Below are 20801 nucleotides of genomic sequence, written 5' to 3' on the forward strand. Positions count from 1 at the left end.
CAAACTATTACACTTGCCCTTTATCCTGAAATATTCACATCCTCTTATCTCCAGGGCCTTGTTTATGCTGTCTCCACCTTCCTAGAACAATGTCATCCCCTTCATGTGGATAGCCTCTACTTCAGCTCTACGCCTAAAATGTTACTTTCTTTGGAGAGGCACCTCCTGATCTCCTTTCTCCTCATCTGAAGAGTAGATTAGGGGTCTATTCTCTGAATCCCATCAGAACCCATGCTCCCCACTGCATAGCAGTCTATTTTGTGAAGCACCTTATCTATACCCCCTAAACTCTAGGAGTATAGCCAGTATCCCTAGTTCTTAGCACAGTGCAGACACATAGTAAGTGTATGCTCAATAAATATTGCTGCCTGGATGGATTAACATTTCCAATAAAATTAGTATAACCTGCTCTATAAACCCAAATACACATATATTTGCAATGCTTTTATTTTTTCCAAACAATTGCTTAATTACGTAAAAGCCCTTTTAGCAGGAAGCCCATTATGTCCCACTTGTAGAACATTCCCCCATGAATTGCCCAGATACACCAAGAGATAACTTATTCAGTCTATAGCAGGTTCTGTTCTCTTCTTAATTGGAGTCTGATCAATTGGCTAATGCAATAGTTTCTCATTATCTCACATTGTCACTTTTGGAAACTGGTCCCCCTCGATCCAAAAGGCACTGCTTGTCCACTGCTTGTGGATGATGCCCTTGGCTGTCTATATTCCTGCTATGAGGTCGAACTCTCTGAAGGAAGACAAGTTAAGTTTGCCAAGGATGTTCCACATTTGGCCCCCAAGGGCCCACTCTTAACAATCAGCCAGAGCAGCTCACACACAGCCACAGGAGGGCTGGGTCAGGATGACTCAATGTATCAAGGTTCCAGAACCACATTTCTCCCTTTTCCTCCAGCAAGCACCACTTCCCCAAAAAATGAGGCAGTTTCTTGTTTATTTTGTTTATATCAAGACACAGAAAGTCTTGCTATGCCCTTCTCCCAGGACATTCAGAACTCCCTACTGTTTGCCTATCCTTCTAAGTAAGGCTTCGCTTGTCATTCTCTACCCTAGCCTGTGATCTGAAAGAAAGGAAAAGCACAAATTTGATCTTTTGCAGAGTACTTTTCTGGTCAGGCACCATGGCACGTCAAGAAAGAAGAGACAGGTATGGAAAGATACTGAACTAGTTGAAGTTTGGAAACTTAAGTCTATCCTAATTTTGCAATCAACTGGTTGGCCTAATGACTTTAGCCTCTTTAGAGCTCAGCTTTTATCATCTGAAAAAGCAGAAGACACTTTGATCCTTTCCAGCTCTTTAGAACTCTATAATTTCAATATTTTTCTTAAAAATCAATTTTGTTGAAATATGATTTACATATAATGAAATGCATTTCAAGTATGCAGTTTCAAGTGTTTTGACAAATTTATACTATTATCAAGTTATAAACCATTTCCATCACCCCAAAATGGAATTTCCATTTCCATCATAGTTCCCCCTCATGCCTCTCTGCAGTGAATCCCCCTGCCCTAAGCAACCACTGATCTGCTATTTGTTACTATAGATACAGTTTTTCCTATTCTAGAATTTCATGTAAACGGAATGATACAGTATATACTCTTTCTAGTTTACTATTTTTTATCATGGTAACATATGTGTAACAAAAAAAATGGAATGCTTCATAAATTTGTGTCATCTTTGTGCAGAGGTCATGCTAATCTTTCCTGTATAGTTCCAGTTTTAGTATACGTGGTGCCAAAGTGAACACAGTATGTAAAACACAGTATGTAAAGACCTCTTTCGTACCTGGGTTTGTTTTTTGTTTTTGCATGGCATAATATTTTTGTGATTCACTCCTCTTATTGTATGTTCAAGATATTTTAAATATATTTTTTAAGCAAATAGTGCTTTTAGACTGGATACTTTTTTGAATACCACCATTCAAATATTAAAAAGTTAAATAGGGATTTCCCTGGTGGCACAGTGGTTAAGAATCCATCTGCCGATGCAGGGAACACGGGTTCAACCCCTGGTCCAGGAAGATCCCACATGCCGCAGAGCAACTGAGCCCGTGGGCCACAACTACTGAGCCTGCTCTCTAGAGCGCATGCACCACAACTACTGAGACTGCACGCCTAGAGCCCGTGCTCCACAACAAGAGACGCCACTGCAATGAGAAGCCCGCATACTGCAATGAAGAGTAGCCCCCCGTCGCTGCAACTAGAGAAAGCCCGCATACAGCAACGAAGACCCAACACAGCCAAAAATAAATAAATAAATTTTAAAAAGTTAGATAAACTTGAGTAATTTCTTGACTTCACATTGTATTTGTTTATTAGCAAAGAAAAGGATCCTCTGCTATTTATTTTCAGAATTAATTGATTTCACAAGTGAGAACGTAATGGTGGCCCATATAAGGATGATATCAGAGCAGGGCAACAGGGATAACTCTAAGGTAGCAGGTAATGGCAACCCATTGTGAGGAGAGCATTGGAGAGAGTGGCAGCAGCAGGGGCAGGAGATGGGCTCATACAGAGGATTCAACACATAATAAAAAATATTTCAGGGACTTCCCTGGTGGTCCAGTAGGTAAGACTCCACACTCCCAATGCAGGGGACCCAGGTTCAATCCCTGGTGGGGGAACTAGATCCCACAGGCATGTCGCAACTAAGAGTCTGCATGCCTCAACTAAGAAGTCCACATGCCGCAACTAAGAAGCCCACGTGCCACAACTAAGAAGTCCACATGCCGCAACTAAGAAGCCCACGTGCCACAACTAAGAAGCCCACATGCCACAACTAAGGAGCCCACGTGCCACAACTAAGAGTCTGCATGACACAACTAAGAGTCTGCATGCTGCAACTAAGAGCCCGCATGCTGCAACTAAAAGATCCTGCGTGCCACAGCGAAGATCTGGCGTGCCACAACTAAGACCCAGCGCAGCCAAAATAAGTGAATAAAATAAAATATTTAAAAACATATATATATTTCAGATAATGGTAGCCAGATTTCTCACTGACTGACAAGGAAGAAACAAAAACAAAAAGGGAGAAAATTAGATGAATCCCGTGTTATTGAACTGGGTTTGGAATTATCAATGTGAAATAATAGTTTACTATACAGGTGGATAGTTATAGAAATAAATATGGAAGGAAGGTATATACTTATACTTCCTAGGTCTGACCACAGAGTGGGACTGGAATCAGAAATATCCCAGTAGAGTATATCTAGGACCTAGATGTTGGTTTCTAAATAACATCATCACTAAAAGGAACCAGTGTGTTCCTTGAATAAATAGCTGATTCCAGAGAGGAACAGGGAAAATACCAGTTGAGCTTGGAACATCTTATTGTGCTGAGAAGTATGGAAGTGATAAAAAGTAAGTGATGGAGAGATGCCAAGAGGACTCAGGATCTGGCTTGAAGGGGCTCCCACTGGCCAAGTCTGGGATAATTTGAGCATCGAACCAATGATATATATATATTTTTTTTAAACCCCATTTCTGGTACATTGTAGCAGAGTCACCACAGGCATTTAATCACCTTGAGCCTCATTATATTTCTTTTTTTTAAAAAAATTTATTTATTTTATTTATTTATTTTTTGGCTGGGTTGGGTCTTCGTCGCTGCGCACGGGCTTTCTCTAATTGCGGGGAGCGGGGGCTACTCTTCTTTATGGTGCACGGGCTTCTCATTGTGGTGTCTTCTCTTATGGCCGAGCACAGGCTCTAGGCGCATAGGCTTCAGTAGTTGTGGCACATGGGCTCAGTAGTGGTGGCTCGCGGGCTCTAGAGTGCAGGCTCAGTAGCTGTGGTGCACGGGCTTAGTTGCTCTGCAGCATGTGGGATCTTCCCAGACCAGGGCATGAACCTGTGTCCCCTGCACTGGCGGGCGGATTCTTAACCACTGCACCACCAGGGAAGCCAGAAATCACTTTTAAAAAATCTATTTACTATCTTGGCCAGAATTCCTTAGAACTCTTTTTTTTTTTTCCCCTAGAATTCTTTAGGCTCTGTTAGGATGCATTTGCTTGCAAGTAACAGGAAATCTAACTCAACTGTCTGAAACAATAAAAAAAAAAAAAGCATGTTCTCACAAAATGTTCTGAGGTAGTTTAGCCAAAGTGTTAATCGCCAGCCCCAGACTTTCATTAAATTGTTCCCCTCTTTCGTCTCTCAGCATAGCAGCTTTGTCCTCCTCTCTTGGCTCTCCTCATGACTGCAATACGGTTTCAGCAACTCCAAGCTTAATGTTCTGACAATACAACATCCAAAGCCCTGAAAGGGAAGAAGAGTACATCCCTTACTCGTGCCTATTTTTAAACATCAGGGAAATTTTCCCAGAAGCGCTACAACAGACTTTCCCTCACCTCCCATTATCCATAATCACATGCTTCTCCTTAAATGAACCACTGGCAAGGGAATGTGAATCACCATGACTAGGCTGGACTAATCAAAATTCATCTTCTGGGGCTAGTAAAGGGTCAGCTTCCTTTACAAGCATTTTACCACTTAACACCTGAACAAAATTGGAATTCTATTAGCAAAGAAAGAATGGAATGGCTGCTGGGTAAGCAACCAACATTATCTTCCACATAACACTCCTTAATTTGATTGAATAATATTTAGAGATTTCTTTAGATAGCTCTGTTTTCCAGTGTATAGGATAGTTAAAAGAACATATGTTATATTTAGTGGATTAATGAATTTATTTCGCCACATTCAGGGATTTGATTTTTATAAATCCAATTATAACCAGTTCAAACCTCCACTCACAGTCCCCTCACTCCTTTGAATCACATCCATCCCACTGCTGGCTTCCCTGGACACATAATTCACTTATCTAGTCACTGGCTTCCTCTCACCCTCAGCAGTCACTGAGATGGATTCACATCTTCATCTGATCACTGTCTGTGTGGCCCAGTAGAGACCAAGGTATAGCTTGAATGGAGTAGGAAAGAAGGGTGAGAGATGAACAAAGGGATTGTAGGGACGACCCTGCCCCCTTCTCACATATGTTGATTCTAAAAGTGGAAAACCAAAAAACAATGTTTTCATTACTATGATTGTGTAAATACCGTTCACTGAAGAGCCAAAGACTTTTCTCTGATTGTACTTTCTTCTCTGGTTCCAGTGCATGACTGAAAGAAGGTCCTCTTCATGTCTCTCCTCTGTTGGGTCCCTTGTTTTTTGGGTAACCACACCTTCTTTTCCTTTTGCTGGTGTATTACATACACAAATAACCTCCTGAGAAAGTATGTATGGAAGGTAAACTTCCTGAGTCATTGATTAACTAAGTCTCTCCACTCTGCTCTCATACCTGATAGTTTAGGCACAGAATTGAAGATTCAAAGCATTTTCTATTGTCTTCTTTGCCTTGCTCCATTGTCCTCTACTTTCCCGTGTTGCTCTTGAGAATACAACGTCATCTCAATTCCCTGTAATTTGACTATGGCTTGGTTTTTTCCCTCTGTGGAAGGTTTTAGAGTCTTCTCTTTATCTGTGGCATTGTGAATTTCACTACGATATAGATACACCTTGTTTTTTTATTCTTTATTTTTTTTTGGCATCACTTACTTTTACTTTTTATTGTAAAAAGCACATACAAGAATTTTAAGAAATTATTAATATATGACAAATCAGAACCACGGTTGAGTTATTAAACCCATTTTTGTATACATACACTAAAATTCCAAAAGTAGAATATCATTAAATATGAGAAATATGGTAGCACTATCATATATACACAGCTCACACAGAGATCTGTCTGGGTCATCTCTGAAGCTTTTATGTACATGTCATTGATACAAAAAGCCTGCAATTGAACTTCTACTCTCCAATTGTCCTTTTCCTGATATATATGGTTAAATATTTAAGGAACTTTAGAAATATAAAGAAAATGCATTGAATGCTAAGGGCTCTATGTGCTTTACTCTGAACAATTGTGCACTGTACCTTGAGAAAAAACTTTTGTAGTCCATTCCTAGCTAAGGTAGTGGAAGACTCTTCTAGTTCCTTTTTAGTCAGTTTAAGTTTTTCCTAGTCAGTTATTTGAGGGCAAAGTACAAAAATAGCTTGGGAACCAAATCCCATTTTTACATTGTTAAGTTCATTATAAAATGCCACTCAGTTTTTTTTTTTTTTTGCGGTACGCGGGCCTCTCACTGTTGTGGCCTCTCCCGTTGCGGAGCACAGGCTCCGGACGCGCAGGCTCAGTGGCCATGGCTCACGGGCCTAGCCGCTCCGCGGCATGTGGGATCTTCCCGGACCAAGGCACGAACCCGTGTCCCCTGCATCAGCAGGCAGACTCTCAACCACTGAGCCACCAGGGAAGCCCGCCACTCAATTTTTAAAAGTCACTAAAAGGACACTTTCTGCAGCAAAAAAGGGCTAAGTTCAAGTTTCTGTTGTTTGACAAAGACACAATAATGCAATACATAGGTCATATAATCATTACAGCCTAAAGTGAAGTGTATGCAGTTTAGGGAAAAACAACTTTGCAATTATTTGTTTCTCGTCTCCTTCCCAAACAATGAGGAGAATCTCTTGTCATTTTATATATGTACTTCTTTTTTAAACCTTAGTTTATATGCTGAAAGTTTACTAATCTATTTATATTCAAAATGTATAATGGCGCTTTTCTAGACACAGTGGCTTCTCAGTGGTTTAGCTGAGTTCTTCTGTATACAATGAATTGACTTCTAGGTAGTTGACAACTCCTGGGTGGGGCTCTCTCCTAGAATGTTTGTTTCAGTGTGGATGACAAGAAGCTGGGCACAATTCTCCCAGATGCCCCAATCCAAGTCTGCTCTTCTATTTTAATTTCTCATTTCAGCCAGTGGCTCTTCCAAGAAAAAAATCTTGAGATTATCCTCAATTTTCCACCCCTGTCCTACCATTTCATAACTCAACTTCCAAGTTTTGTTGATTTTATTTCCTAAACAGCTCTTGACTCTCATGCTTCCTGTTTCATCCCCACTTAATCATTTTATGTGTCAATTTGGCTACATTATAGTACCCAGTGAATCTATAATTGAGACAGGAAGGAAGAGGGCAGGGCACAACCATTAAGAACAGGATACCACGAAAACCGGTTAGAACCTACTAGGCCCAAGATGGCAGAAGATTCGACTGCCAATACACCTTGAGCCTCATTATACACTCATTGTAATATATTAGCATACGCTAAAGGACACACCCACAGGTGCCATGACAGTTCTGAGGACGACCATAAAAGGCCAAAAAGTGGGTGGTGCCCCAATTCCTGGAAATCCCCACTCCTTCTCCTAGATAGTTAGAATATTCCTGACACTTGTTAACCTGTGAAATTACCCAGTCCATAAAAACTAATCATCCACACCCCTTGAGGCCGCTCTCACCTTCTGAGATGGTCCAAGCTCTGTGAAGTGTATTCTCTCTCTAAATAAACCTGCTTTGACTTTACTATGGCCTACTCTTGAATTCTTTTCTGCATGAAGTGAAGGACCCTCACTTGGTGGCTGGTCCCAGGGACTCCCAAGACCTGGGACAAGACCATCCTCTTGTGCTCCATTTTTTCCTACAACATAATGATTTCAAAATAAAGTTTTTAAAAATAAAAACTAGGTAAAGCCTAGGTAAAGCCTAGCTTTAAAAACTAGGTAAAGCCTAGCTTCTCCAACCCTAACGCCTCTACCTCATTCCTGCTGCCCATAGATAACCAGTTTTGTTATTTTTTGGTTGATTTCTGTTTCTTTTTGCAAAAATAAATAGATGTGTTTGTTGTGAACTAATACGGATATATTGCTAAGTAAAATAGTGAATATATATATATTTTTAAATTAATTAATTAATTTATTTATTTATTTTTGGCTGCATTGGGTCTTTGTTGCTGTGCGTGGGCTTTCTCTAGTTGCGGCGAGCCGGGGCTACTCTTTGTTGCAGTGCACGGGCTTCTCATTGCAGTGGCTTCTCTTGTTGTGGAGCATGGGCTCTAGGCATGCAGGCTTCAGTAATTGTGGCTCACGGGCTTAGTTGCTCCGCGGCATGTGCGATCTTCCCAGACCAGGGCTCGAACCCATGCCCCCTGCATTGGCAGGGAAGCCCCACCTATTTGGATTTTATTCAAATGAAAGGTAAACTTCTATTGTGTTTGAGCCATTTTGGGATTTGCAGTTAGAATTACCTTAAACCAGAATTTAGTGTGTAATAAATTCAGCATCTCAAACTAGTGGAGGAAAGAATTCTATCCAATATGTGTGCTTATTGACACCTTGGAAACTGGGTAGCCATCTGAAAGAAAAATAAAATTGCATCCATAGTTCACATATTATACCATTAAAACTTTCAAATGAATCAAATACTTAAATGGGAAAAATAAAATTATACAAGTTCTAGAAGAAAACATGGAGAATTTCTTTATAGCCTTTAAATGTGAAAGACCTTTCTACATGTGACTCAAAATCTAAAGTCATGAAAGATTAGATTGGTAAATTTGAGTAGCTAAACATAAAAACTCTGAATGGCCAAAAGACACCATTTACCAAGTAAAAGTATAAATGATAAATAGGAAACTTCTTCACTTTGTTTCCTCAGCCTTAAAGGTGGTGGCTATACCCGCAATTACTCTAGTACCTCAATGTCCTCTTTTCATTTTTTAAATCCTCCATTGCCTGTTTAATCAATTTCTTTTTTTTTTTTGGCTGAGCGGCTTGCAGGATCTTACTTCCCAGACCAGGGATCAAACCTGTGCCCCCTGCAGTGGAAGTGTGCAGTCCTAACCATTGGACAACCAGTGAAGTCCCTAACCAATTTCTAATATTAACACCCATCTATTGAAACACCTAGTATGGTTTCCATTTCCTGACATGCAATCTTTTTATAGTCTTTAATTTTTAAACCAGGTAAACTATTTTTAAAAAATAAGGGACTTCCCTGGTGGCGCAGTGGTTAAGAATTCCCCTGCCAATGCAGGGGACACGGGTTCGAGCCCTGGTCCGGGAAGATCCCACATGCCGTGGAACAACTAAGTCTGCGTGCCACAACTACTGAGCCTGTGCTCTAGAGCTTGTGAGCCACAACTACTGAGTCCACATGCCACAACTACTGAAGCCCGCGTGCCTAGAGCCGTGCTCCACAACAAGAGAAGCCACTGCAATGAGAAGCCTGTGCACCACAATGAAGAGATCGAACACGGGTTCGATCCCTAGTCCAGGAAGATCCCACATGCCGTGGAGCAACTAAGCCCGTGCACCACAACTACTGAGCCCATGCACCACAACAAAAGAAGCCACCCCAATGAGAAGCATGCGCACCGCAATGAAGAGTAGCCCCGGCTCGCTGCAACTAGAGAAAGCCTGTGTGCAGCAACAAACGCAGCCAAAAAGAAATTAAAAAAAAAAAAAAGTTAAAAAAAGAAAGCTGTAGTAATTAAGACGGTGTAGTTCTAGCACAGGATTAGACAAAAACCAATGGAACAAACTAAGGATCCCAGAAAAGCTTATACATAAATGGAAACATGATACTACATGACAGGCAGCATTATAAGTCAGGGAAGAAAGTATGAATGAAGCCGAAATCATTTTATATTTAAATGGAAAAAAAAAAGAATCAGATCCCGGGACCTCACTGGTGGTGCAGTGGTTAAGACTCTGTGCTCCCAATGGATCAACTAGGGTTCAATCCCTGGTTGGGGAACTGGATCCCACATGCATGCCACAACTAAGGAGCCCGTGAGCCACAACTAAAGGAAACTGCCTGCTGCAACTAAGGAGCCCATGTGCCACAACAAAGGAGCCTGTGAGCCGCAAGTAAGGAGCCTGCGAGCCACAACTAAGACCCGGTGCAACCAAATAAATAAAATAAATATTAAAAAAAGAAAAAAGAATCAGATCCCCACTTTGTATCACACATGAAGTCAATACCAGATAGATTAAAGTTCTAAGTGTGAAAAGGCAAAACTTTCAAAGTTTAAAAAAATTTTTAAATTTATTTTTGGCTGTGTTGGGTCTTCATTGCTGCGTGCGGGCTTTCTCTAGTTGCGGTGAGTGGGGGCTACTCTTCATTGCGGTGCACGGGCTTCTCATTGCAGTGGCTTCTCTTGTTGCAGAGCACGGGCTCTAGGTGTGCGGGCTTCAGTAGTTGTGGCATGTGGGCTCAGTAGTTGTGGCTCGCAGGCTCTAGAGCGCAGGCTCAGCAGTTGTGGCACATGGGCATACTTGCTCCACGGCATGTGAGATCTTCCCGGACCAGGGCTTGAACCTGTGTCCCCTGCATTGGCAGGCGGATTCCTAACCACTGTGCCAACTGGGAAGTCCCAAAACTTTAAAACTTTTGAAAGTAAATATTGGTGTAAATATTCAAATAAGAAAGGATTTCTTAAATGAAACTCAGAAAGTACTAACCATAAGGGAAAAAACTGTCATATATGACTACATTAAAGTTAAATTCCACAAACAAAGGCACCTTAAACAAAGTGGAAAGCAATGCCACAGTCTGGAAGAAGATATTTATAGTGCATAGAATCAATAAAGGATTAGTAGCCAGATTATAAACATATCCTACAAAATGAGATTTTTAAAACCCAATAGAAAAATGGGCAAAGGATATCAACAGGCAATTTTCAAAGGACTAAACACACTTGGGCAATAAACACCTGAATATATGCTCAACCTCAGTAATAATCAGGAGCATATAAATAAAAATAGCAAGTCACCATTTCATACTCATTAGACTAATAAAAATTAAAGTCTATCAGTACCTTGGTAACCATTCACAAACATTCAGACCCTAAAGGTAGGCATGGGGATGCTTTGAGGTGATCACGTCTTGTTTTGGCCAATTAAATGTGAGCAGAAGTGATGTCTGTCACTTCTGTGCAGAAACTTTCACAGCCAGAGTGCGAGCCCTTTAGTTCTTTCTCCCTGCCTCTCAGAAGCATGTGTCAGGATGGATCCTCTCAGCCCAGGTCCCTGAGTGACTGTGACAAACGGCCCTTCACTGTTTACTTGCACTGCACTTGCAGCAAGAAACAAACCTTTGAATTAAGTCACTGGTGGTTCTTGGTTATTGTGGCTTAATTTAGTCATCCTGATGATACAACCTTCATTGTTGGTGAGGAAGCTGAACAACAGGGACTCTCACATACTGCTAGCAGGAGGCCAAGCTGGTACAGCAACTCTGGAGAAAAGTTTGGAAACTTTTAGGCAATTTGTGCAACTCATATATGCACAAGGACAATGATGGAAAGTTTTTATTGCAGCATTATTTTAAGAGAAAAACTGAAAATAAACTCAATGCCCACTGACAGGAAATAGATATATACATTTTTGTAGATTCATAGAATAGATGACTATAGCTAAAATAAATAAACAGAAGCTATCTGTCTCAAAATGTATAAATCTCAAAACCATAATTTAGAGTATAAAAAATCATATAAGGAGATAAGTTCACTATATAAAGTTTAAATAGTATATTATGTTATGGATACATAGTATATGTAGTAAAAGTATCACAACATGCATGGGCATAATAAACATCAAATTTCAGAGAAGTGTTTACTTCTGGGAAAGGAAGAGCTAGAAGCAGTGTTATCTATATTGGGTGAGGGTATTTGAAATGCTTCATTTCTTAAAAAAATATATATATATCATATTATTATGTTAAAATGCTGGGTGGTAGGTACCTGAATGTCTGTTGTATTATCCTCTGTACTTTTCTGTCTAGTTGAAATATTTAATAATTAAAAAGAAAACATAGGCAAACAACAATGAAAAGAAAGAGCATCTATAATTCTGCCTTACCTGCTCCATCCCTGAAATGACCTCTATTAACATATTGGTGTAAACCTGTCTAATGCTTCTCTGTGTCTTTGTGTCTCTGCCCAGCTGGCTAGGAGGAACAGGGTGGCAAGTCTTCAGATAACTGCAGCGAGGACAGTGCAGAGTTTCGCAGGCTAGATATTTTGGACCTCAACTTACTCATTTAGAAGACATAATTATGCTAAGTTAATATATTTATTAAAAGGAGAAACAGTTCATTATTCTATATTTAAGAATTTGCATTAATTCATTTCCCATCACTTATATTTTGATTTTTTAAACATTTTTCCTCTCAATTTTTCAGAACTATTAGAGACTTCTAAATGCATATAAAATCTTTAGAATAAACATACAGAAGCATGGCTATGAGAACAATTCTGGCATTGAAGAAGGGCGTCATATTTAAGTTTGATCTTTTAAGTGGTGTTTCTCGTTTTGTTTTTCTGCTTTTCTACCTTTTTCTCATTTGCCTTCTAGGATTCCTTATTAGCTAAAATTCCTCTTATCAGCTCTCTCCCCAATATTCTGTTTCCTTCTACAAACAATATGCGTATGCACACTTGGTAAGGAAGACTAAGCAAGCATGAAGCTTAACGTGATTTAATTTAAACTATGGTTTCCTTGAGCTTTTAGCGCCACCTTGTGTCAGCACTCTGATGTCAGAATCTATGCTTTCCTGATTTCTTTTTATGCTCCTGAACACAACTCTGACTGAGGTTTTACAGTATTAGTCATTTAAAGATATCATGTCACATAGCAGTATGGTTCTCAACGTGTCTGCAATAGAGTCACCTGGTGACCTTTAAAAAACTACTAACCTAGGCCCACTCCAGAACCACTGTCAGAGAGACTTACACTGATTTGTTGGACAAAGCTAGATGTCATTTAACAAATATTCAGCTATTGCACATCACTTACTGGGAAAAAGTCATGTTTCTTCCCTGAGTATACAACTACTTAACATTAGAAATGAAAAATGCACTTTAGAAATCCCCCCTCAAGTATTTGTTCTTGATGTAAAATAATTCTGACAGTTGCCTACGTTTCTTGCCGAAGTTTCACTTTTTCTTAATTTTTTTTGAAATTCTCACCGGCATGTGGGATCTTAGTTCCCCGACCAGGAATCAAACCCGTGCCTGCTGCAGTGGAAGCGTGGAGTCTTAAACCACTGGACCACTAGGGAAGTCTCTGAGAGTCTCATAATTTCAATGGTCAATAGCTTCTGGTTGGCTCAAATTTTTTTTTTTTTAAAGATTTTTTGATGTGGACCATTTTTAAAGTCTTTCTTGAATTTGTTACAATATTGCTTCTGTTTTATGTTTTGGTTTTTGGCCGTGAGGCATGTGGGATCTTACCTCCCTGACCAGAGATCGAACCCTACCCCCTGCATTGGAAGGCGAAGTCTTAACCACTGGACCACCAGGGAAGTCCTCAATTTTTTTCTTTAATTTGGGAAAATATATTAACTACAGACAAGCATAGTCTAAACAACCTACCACTCAAAATTAACAAATGTGAACACTGTTGTTTGTTTCATATATAATTTTACTAATACAGCATAAGAGTTGGTTGGGGAGTCAAGGTCAATAACAACAACAAAAGCAGTGAGAACATCTGACTGCTAAACTGTGGAAACGTTGTGAATGCAACACGATTCAAGAAGAGAGAGGTCAGCAGATTCATGGAGAAGGTGAGATTTGAGCAGGGACCTGGAGCAAGGGGAAAACTTCAATAGGTAGCAAAGCAAGAGAGCAACCTAGATGGGAGAACAGCATGAGGCAAGGCCAAAAGTGGGAATGAGCACATAGTTACTTCTAAATAATAATGGTCTAATAATATTTTACAGTTTTTGAGCACTTACATATGTCAGGCACTGTTCTAATTGCTTTACATGCATGTGTTAACTTGTTTAACATAGCAATACCATCATCAAGGGCACATTGCTCAGGTCATTCTTTTCTGTTTCTCTTAGACAAGTTGCCATGTCTGGGACTCAGTTTCTCCATCTGGAAAAAAAAGAGCAGATAATACTGTTCTGTGCATGGATATGTGCATATAGGTAAACACAAGAAGAGACTAAATAGAAAATGATATACCTGTTAGGGTAAATTGGTAGATAAATGGTAACTCTATGTTTAATTTCTTTTGAGGAACTTCCAGACTGCTTTGCAAAGTGCAAAATAGCTGCTCCATTTTACATTCTCACCAGGAGTTCATGAGGATTCCAATTTTGCCACATTCCTGGCAACATTATTAGGTGGCTTTTTGGTGATAGCTATTCTACTGGGTATGAAGTGGTAACTCGTGGTTTTCATTTGCATTTCCCTCATGGCTAATGATGCTGAGCATCTTTTCAAGTGGTTTTGGCCAAATGGCCATCTTCTTTGGAGAAATGTCTATTCAAATCCTTTACTATTTAAAAAACTGGGTTGTCTTTTTAAAATTTTGAGTTGTAAGAGTTCTTTATAAATTCTGGATATAAGTCCCTTATCAGATATGTGATTTGTAAATATTTTCTCCCATTCTATAGGCTGTCTTTTCACTTTCGTGATTGTGTCTACTGAAACACAAATGTTTTTAATCTTGGTAAAGTCCAGTTTATCTATCTTTCCTTTTGTTGCTTGTGCTTTTAGTGTCTTATCTAAGTATCCATTGCTAAATCCAAGGTTTGTAAAGATTTACCCCTGTGTTTTCCTCTAAGAGTTTTACAGTTTGCTTTTACAATTAGGTCTTAGATCCATTTTGAATCAATTTTTTTATATATAGTGTGAGATGGGGTCTAACTTCACTCCTTTGCATGAAGCTATCATTCTCCCAGCACCATTTGTAGAAAAGGCTATTCTTTTCCCATTGAATGGTCTTGGCACTATTGTTGAAAATCAGTTGGCCATAAATAGATGGGTTTATTTCTGGACTCTCAATTCTGTTTCATTGATCTGTATGTCTATCCATATGCTAGTACTATACTACACTGCCTTGACTACTGCACCTTTGTAGTAAGAGTTGAAATCAGAAAGTGTGAACCCTTTGTTCTTTTTCAAAATTGTTTTGGCAGTTCTGGGTCCCTTGAGTTTCCATATGAATTTTAGGATTGGTTTGTCAGTTTCTACAATGAAGCCAGCTGGAAATCTGACAGGAACTGTGGTGAATCTGTAGATCAAGTTGAGGGGTATTGCCATCTTAACAATATTAATTGTTCTGATCCATGAACATGGGATAATCTTCCCATTTATTTAGATCTTCTTTAATTTCTTTCAATGATATCTTGTAGTTTTCAGAGTACACATTTTACACTTCTTTTGTGAAATTTATTCTTAAGTATTTTATTCTTTTTGATGCTATTGTAAAGGGAATTTTTAAAAATTTCATATTCATATTTTTCATTGCTAGTATATAGAAATAAATTGATTTTTGTATGTTGATTGTATATCCTGAAATCTTGAACTTAATTATATGTTCTAATAGTTTTTTAGTGGATTTCTTGGGATTTTCTATATACAAGATCATGTCATCTGTGAATAGATATGGTTTTACTTTTTTTTTTTTTAATTTATTTTATTTATTTATTTTTGGCTGCGCTGGGTCTTTGTTGCTGCGCACGGGCTTTCTCTAGTTGCGGTGAGTGGGGCTACTCTTTGTCGCGGTGCGCGGGCTTCTCATTGCAGTGGCTTCTCTTGTTGCGGAGCACGGGCTCTAGGTGCACAGGCTTCAGTAGTTGTGGCTTGCGGGCTCTAGAGCGCAGGCTCAGTACTTGTGGCACACAGGCTTAGTTACTCCGCGGCATGTGGGATCTTCCCGGACCAGGGCTTGAACCCGTGTCCCCTGAATTGGCAGGCAGATTCTTAACCACTGTGCCACCAGGGAAGCCCTACTTCTTTTCCTATTTGGATGCATTTCATTTTCTGGCATGGAAGACAAATTGCAAACCAATAGACAAAAAAGAAAGAAAGAAGGGGTTTCCCTGGTGGTCCAGTGCTTAAGACTTTGCCTTCCAGTGCAGGGGGTGCGGGTTCAATCCCTGGTCGGGATCCCACATGCCTAGGGGCCAAAAAACCAAAACATAAAACAGAAGCAATATTGTAACAAATTCAATAAAGACTTAAAGAAAAAAAGAAAAAAATAATGATGTAATAATGTCAGATTTGTGATTTGTACAGAAATAAACTATAATGATGTAATGAGAGTGACTTGGGCAGCTACCTTAGATTGGGTACATGGAAATGCCTCCTGTGAGGAAATGACATCTAACCTAAAATCTGAATTATAATAAGGAGGCTTCTAGACAGTGGGAACAGTAATGTGAAGGAACTAAATGGTGGGAATGAGCTTACTTATTGGAGGAGCAGGTAGGCCATGTGACTGGAATGTAGTAGCAAGAGGGGAAAGGAGACTGAGAGGCAGCCAGGGGCTAGGCTGTGTGGGACTTTGTAAACCCGGGCAATGGAAGCTGGATTTTATTCTAGGTTTGATGAGGTGCTACTGGAGTGTGATGTGATCTGATTCACGTATCAAAATTACTGTAGTTGCTTTGTGAATAACAGAGGTTAGAGTGGGAGCTGGAATCACTTAGGAGGCTTGGGGATGTTAATAACTTGGAGTGATGGATTATGGCGATGGAGAGAAGCAAATGGATGTAGGTTTTATATCAGACTTGCCGATGAATTGGATGTGGGGAGTGAAGGAAAAAGAGGAATAATGAGGAATTTCTAAACATTCGGCTTGTGCACTTGAGTGGGCAGTAGTGTCATTTACTGAACGAGCAGGGAGTTGGTGGTGCGTTGGGGAGACATAACACAAGTCCTGCTTTTATTACGTTAAGTTGGAAACACCTACTGATATTCCAAAGACAAATCTCAAGTGGGCACTTGGATAAACAAGGCTAGAACCACAGGGAGTGAGCTGGGATCACTTGTTTTCAGTTTGAAGGAGCTGCCAGTGAGCCAGGAAGCACTCTAAGAGAAAATGTTTCAGGTAATCCAAGGTAAAATTGTTTCAAGGTGTTGGAATGTGCTGACAGACCTAGACTTCAATCCCAGTGTGCGGATTACTTTAGCTCCCTGAACTTTCTTCTCCACCTATAAAATGGGGATAATACCCGATTTGGGGGTTTATTGTGAGACTGAAGGAGATAAGGCACCTTAAGAGAGCTAGCAGCATTCTCAGCAGCTACTAATTTAGCACCCACTCTTCTACAGTTTGATAAGAACTACTCTTGTCATAGACAAGTAGTAAAAGCGAAACTAGCTACGTTTTCTCAAGGAAAGATAATCTTGGAAGGAGAGCTGCTATAAGACCATGCTGCAGCCTCACTCTCTCCTTCAGTAAACCTCTTTGAAGACAGCACAGGTCACTCACCACCACACAGCAGGAAACAGTTTTCCTACCTCTTCCTACAAATCCTGTTTACACTGCTTAAATGAGGCAAAAGGTTTAGTATAACAAAGTAACAAATGATGCCACAGCAACCACTGAACTATTATGTGCCTCTTTTCTTTCTTGCATTAAACAAACACACATCAGTCTTAGCAACTCAAGTTATAGGAAGAGGGATATCAATCTCCCATCTTAAAGACTTTTAAGGGCACTTCCCAAATATTAAAATAACAGGGAATTCCCTGGTGGTCCAGTGGTTAGGACTCCACCCTCTCACTGCGAAGGGCCTGGGTTTAATCCCTGGTCAGGGAACTAAGATCCCACAGTGCAACAATAATAATAGTTAACATTTCTGGAGGCCTTACGATTAGCCAGAAAATATTGTGCTAATTGTTTTAGATCTCTAAATCATTTACCCTGCCCCCGCAACAGTCCTATAAAAGTGGAAATAATATTATCCCCATATCACCCTCCCCAATAGATCAGCTTTAAATGAGAGAGTTAGCCAATTAGAATTGGACTGGCTAGGGACTTCCCTGGTGGCACAGTGGTTAAGAATCCACCTGCCAATGTAGAAGACACAGGTTCGAGCCCTGGTCAGGGAAGATCCCACATGCTGCAAAGCAACGAAGCCCGTGTACCACAAATACTGAGCCTGCGCTCTAGAGTCCGCACGTCACAACTACTGAGCCCGTGAGCCACAACTACTGAGCCTGCGTGCCTAGAGCTTGTGCTCCGCAACAAAGAGAAGCCACTGCACCGCAACGAAGAGTAACCCCCGCTTGCCACAAATAGAGAAAGCCCGCGTGCAGCAACGAAGACCCAACGCAGCCAAAAATAAATAAATAAATAAATTTTAAAAAAGAATTGGACTCACTGCTATCCCAAGATTTACAGCCCAAAGACATACTATAATTAGTGCACATGTACCATACCACTACCAGCTGTGTTCCCCTAATTTTTAAGGTCTTAAAAGCCTCTTAGCTACTTGAGAGTTTAGACCTCTTCTCTTTCAAATAAATAAAGGATAACAAATACTAGGAGCCTTAACTATGCAAATTTGTAAATACTAATTTTCTACATAGCCTAGCATCACACCAAAGGAAAATTAGGTTTAAGAAGTTTCATATTTACAATTAGATTTCATAAGACCTAACTATATATTTCTCTTAGCACTACAATTTATGGCTAGGTATCCCCAGTGCCTTTTAACTGAGCCGTGTGAAAAGGTGAGGTTCATAATAGTTCTTTAAGGAATAGTTGAGGGTTGAAGAATTAATTCGAGGTACTGGAGATAAAAGGGTTTTTGTTTGTTTGTTTGTTTTTATACTAAGATTTGCCTTTGGCAGATTAGCGTGATAGGGCTTCAGCCTCTGCTTCCAAAGCACTTAGCATATCTCACAATACCTGGCTGAGTGTTCTGAAGAAGGACAATAACAAAATGGTCCAACAGTATGGAATCAGCACTGTTACCAAATTATCTTTTCTGAAGTATTTTACCCTTAAACGTTTTGCTGAACCTTTACCAGGATAATCTCTTTTAAAACAACCTTAAAATTTACAAAGTTCACCTCTTCCATGAAAACCTGTGATCTAGAGCCCATCCGAACATTTTTGAGAAGATGGAATGATTCAGATCAGGGGACTTTGCAAACAACTTTTGTCATTAATGTTTATTTCAATTAAATAAATGTGAATTCAGAATTAATGGAAGATAAAATCTCAAAGTATTTGGCAAAACAAATGCTATTACGAGTTTGATTAAAATGTTTGTGGTACCTGTGCTATGAATTACAGACATCCACAAAATTAAAAGCACATTCTGAAGAAAATCAAATTCTGATAAATTCTGTTTGTAAAAATTCAGCAGTACAGTCCCCCCAGGGGAGAAGTAATTTGCCTTGCTACCATCAGTTAAAAATCAAATGAGCATATTTTCCTCTTTTAATTGTGACCGTCACAGCACTGTAGAACATGTACAAACCTAAATCCTTTTGATCAGAGTAAACTAAACAAGACGCTGGTATTTAACAGGGCGTACAGATCATGTAGTATAAAACATTTTCTTCTGAAAATAAAAATTTTATAATCTGTTTCAAAAATATCAAACAATTGAAAAATATACCGACTGCAACAAAATTTCCAAAGAGAAGTTCAAAAATCTTGGCAAAGCCATACGTATAACATCAAATAAAATCTAGCTTCATTTACCAACTAAAACACTCATTAAAAATAATGATTTCTGTACGTCTAAACTGAGTGTAACACCTGGACATTTCAACAGAAATTGCTGTTCTGTCATACACTATTAAAGTCTGTTCTCTAATCTGAAGAAATTTCAATTATAAGGCAAAGGAAGACTAAAAATAGAAACAGTGCATCTTAAAGTTTTTCAGAGACCTACATACAAGTAATTTCCAAACGCATAATTTTTATATGCTTATGGTTTGGAACAAATTTTCCCTGAGCACTCTTTCTGCTTGGTTAGAAAATTAAAACATGATCTATAGAATAGAATTTGATTTTGATTTTTCTTAAATATATGCAATTTTTCATCCATCAAATGTATTTGGGAATCTTTCCTTCTAGACATCTCTAAAGTAATAACTAATTATAACTGTTTTAAGGGGCTATTCGAATGGCTATAGAAATATGGTTGAGTTTTAGTGCCCTGAGAACTGTACAGTGGGCGTCTCATACAACTGAAATGATTTACTAGCCTTAAAATTATCAATGCTTATTTTAACAAATTCAGAATGGCACTAGCTTCACAGAAGAAAGAGGTAATAATCAGTAATTCCAGCTCAGATGACCAATAAGTACTAAAAACTAAAAAAAAACCAAACCAACAACAAAAAAACACAACTAAAAAAAAAAAAAGAGTTGGATTAACATTGTGCTTTCTATGGAATAATGCTGAAAAAAATTAAGGCTTCTGCCCAACACAAGAACTACTTCATCTTGAAAATTTATTTAATGCAGTCTTGAGATCTGTAACTCCTTAATAATCATGCAAACTTAAAATTAGCATCACTGGAAATTTCATCACACAAATTGCAGTTCTCAGTGCTATCCCAAGATTTACAGCCCAAAAGACATACTATAATTAGTGCACATGTACCATACCACTACCAGCTGTGTTCCCCTAATTTTTAAGGTCTTAAAAAACTCTTAGCTACTTGAGAGTTTAGACCTCGTCTCTTTCAAATAAATAAAGGATAACAAATACTAGGAGCCTTAACTATGCAAATTTGTAAATACTAATGTTCTACATAGCCTAGCATCACACCAAAGGAAAATTAGATTTAAGAAGTTTCATATTTACAATTAGATTTCATAAGACCTAACTATATATTTCTCTTAGCACTACGATTTATGTGGCTTGCAAGAATAATTAATAAATAACTTAAAACATTTAGAAGTCATCGTTCTGAAGACCTTCAAGAAGTGATGAGCAATTTCAGATGTCCAGAGGTGAGTCTTCTGTCTTCTTCTATTTTAAGGTGCTTTACGCAGGCCGACCTTGACCAAAACGACTTTTAGACCTAGATTTTTTAAACAGAAAAGAAGGTCAGAGGTGCTTCTAAAACAATAAGCTGCCACTGCTTTAGGTCATGTTTGCTTGACAGTG

General features: G+C 39.1%; 1 protein-coding gene and 1 non-coding gene across 2 annotated transcripts in view; both read right to left on the reverse strand.

Annotated features, from left to right (window-relative positions):
* Window positions 1-1663: 1663 nt before the first annotated feature.
* LOC115803591 (U6 spliceosomal RNA) lies at window positions 1664-1768 on the reverse strand. The gene has a single exon (XR_004024340.1). It is a non-coding gene; the product is annotated as a U6 spliceosomal RNA (small nuclear RNA).
* A 17030-nt stretch (window positions 1769-18798) lies between these two features.
* Window positions 18799-20801, reverse strand: part of SANBR (SANT and BTB domain regulator of CSR) — a 62004-nt gene continuing 60001 nt past the window's right edge. Inside the window, exon 20 of the mRNA XM_022597248.3 lies at window positions 18799-20715. Within this exon, the coding sequence (XP_022452956.2) occupies window positions 20679-20715 (37 nt within the window). The 3' untranslated portion in view covers window positions 18799-20678. The remainder of the gene's footprint in view (window positions 20716-20801) is intronic.

Source organism: Delphinapterus leucas, chromosome 13, assembly GCF_059928025.1.
Source record: "Delphinapterus leucas isolate spDelLeu-1000000601 "Yukka" chromosome 13, BTC_Dleu_Yukka2, whole genome shotgun sequence".
Taxonomy (NCBI): domain Eukaryota; kingdom Metazoa; phylum Chordata; class Mammalia; order Artiodactyla; family Monodontidae; genus Delphinapterus; species Delphinapterus leucas.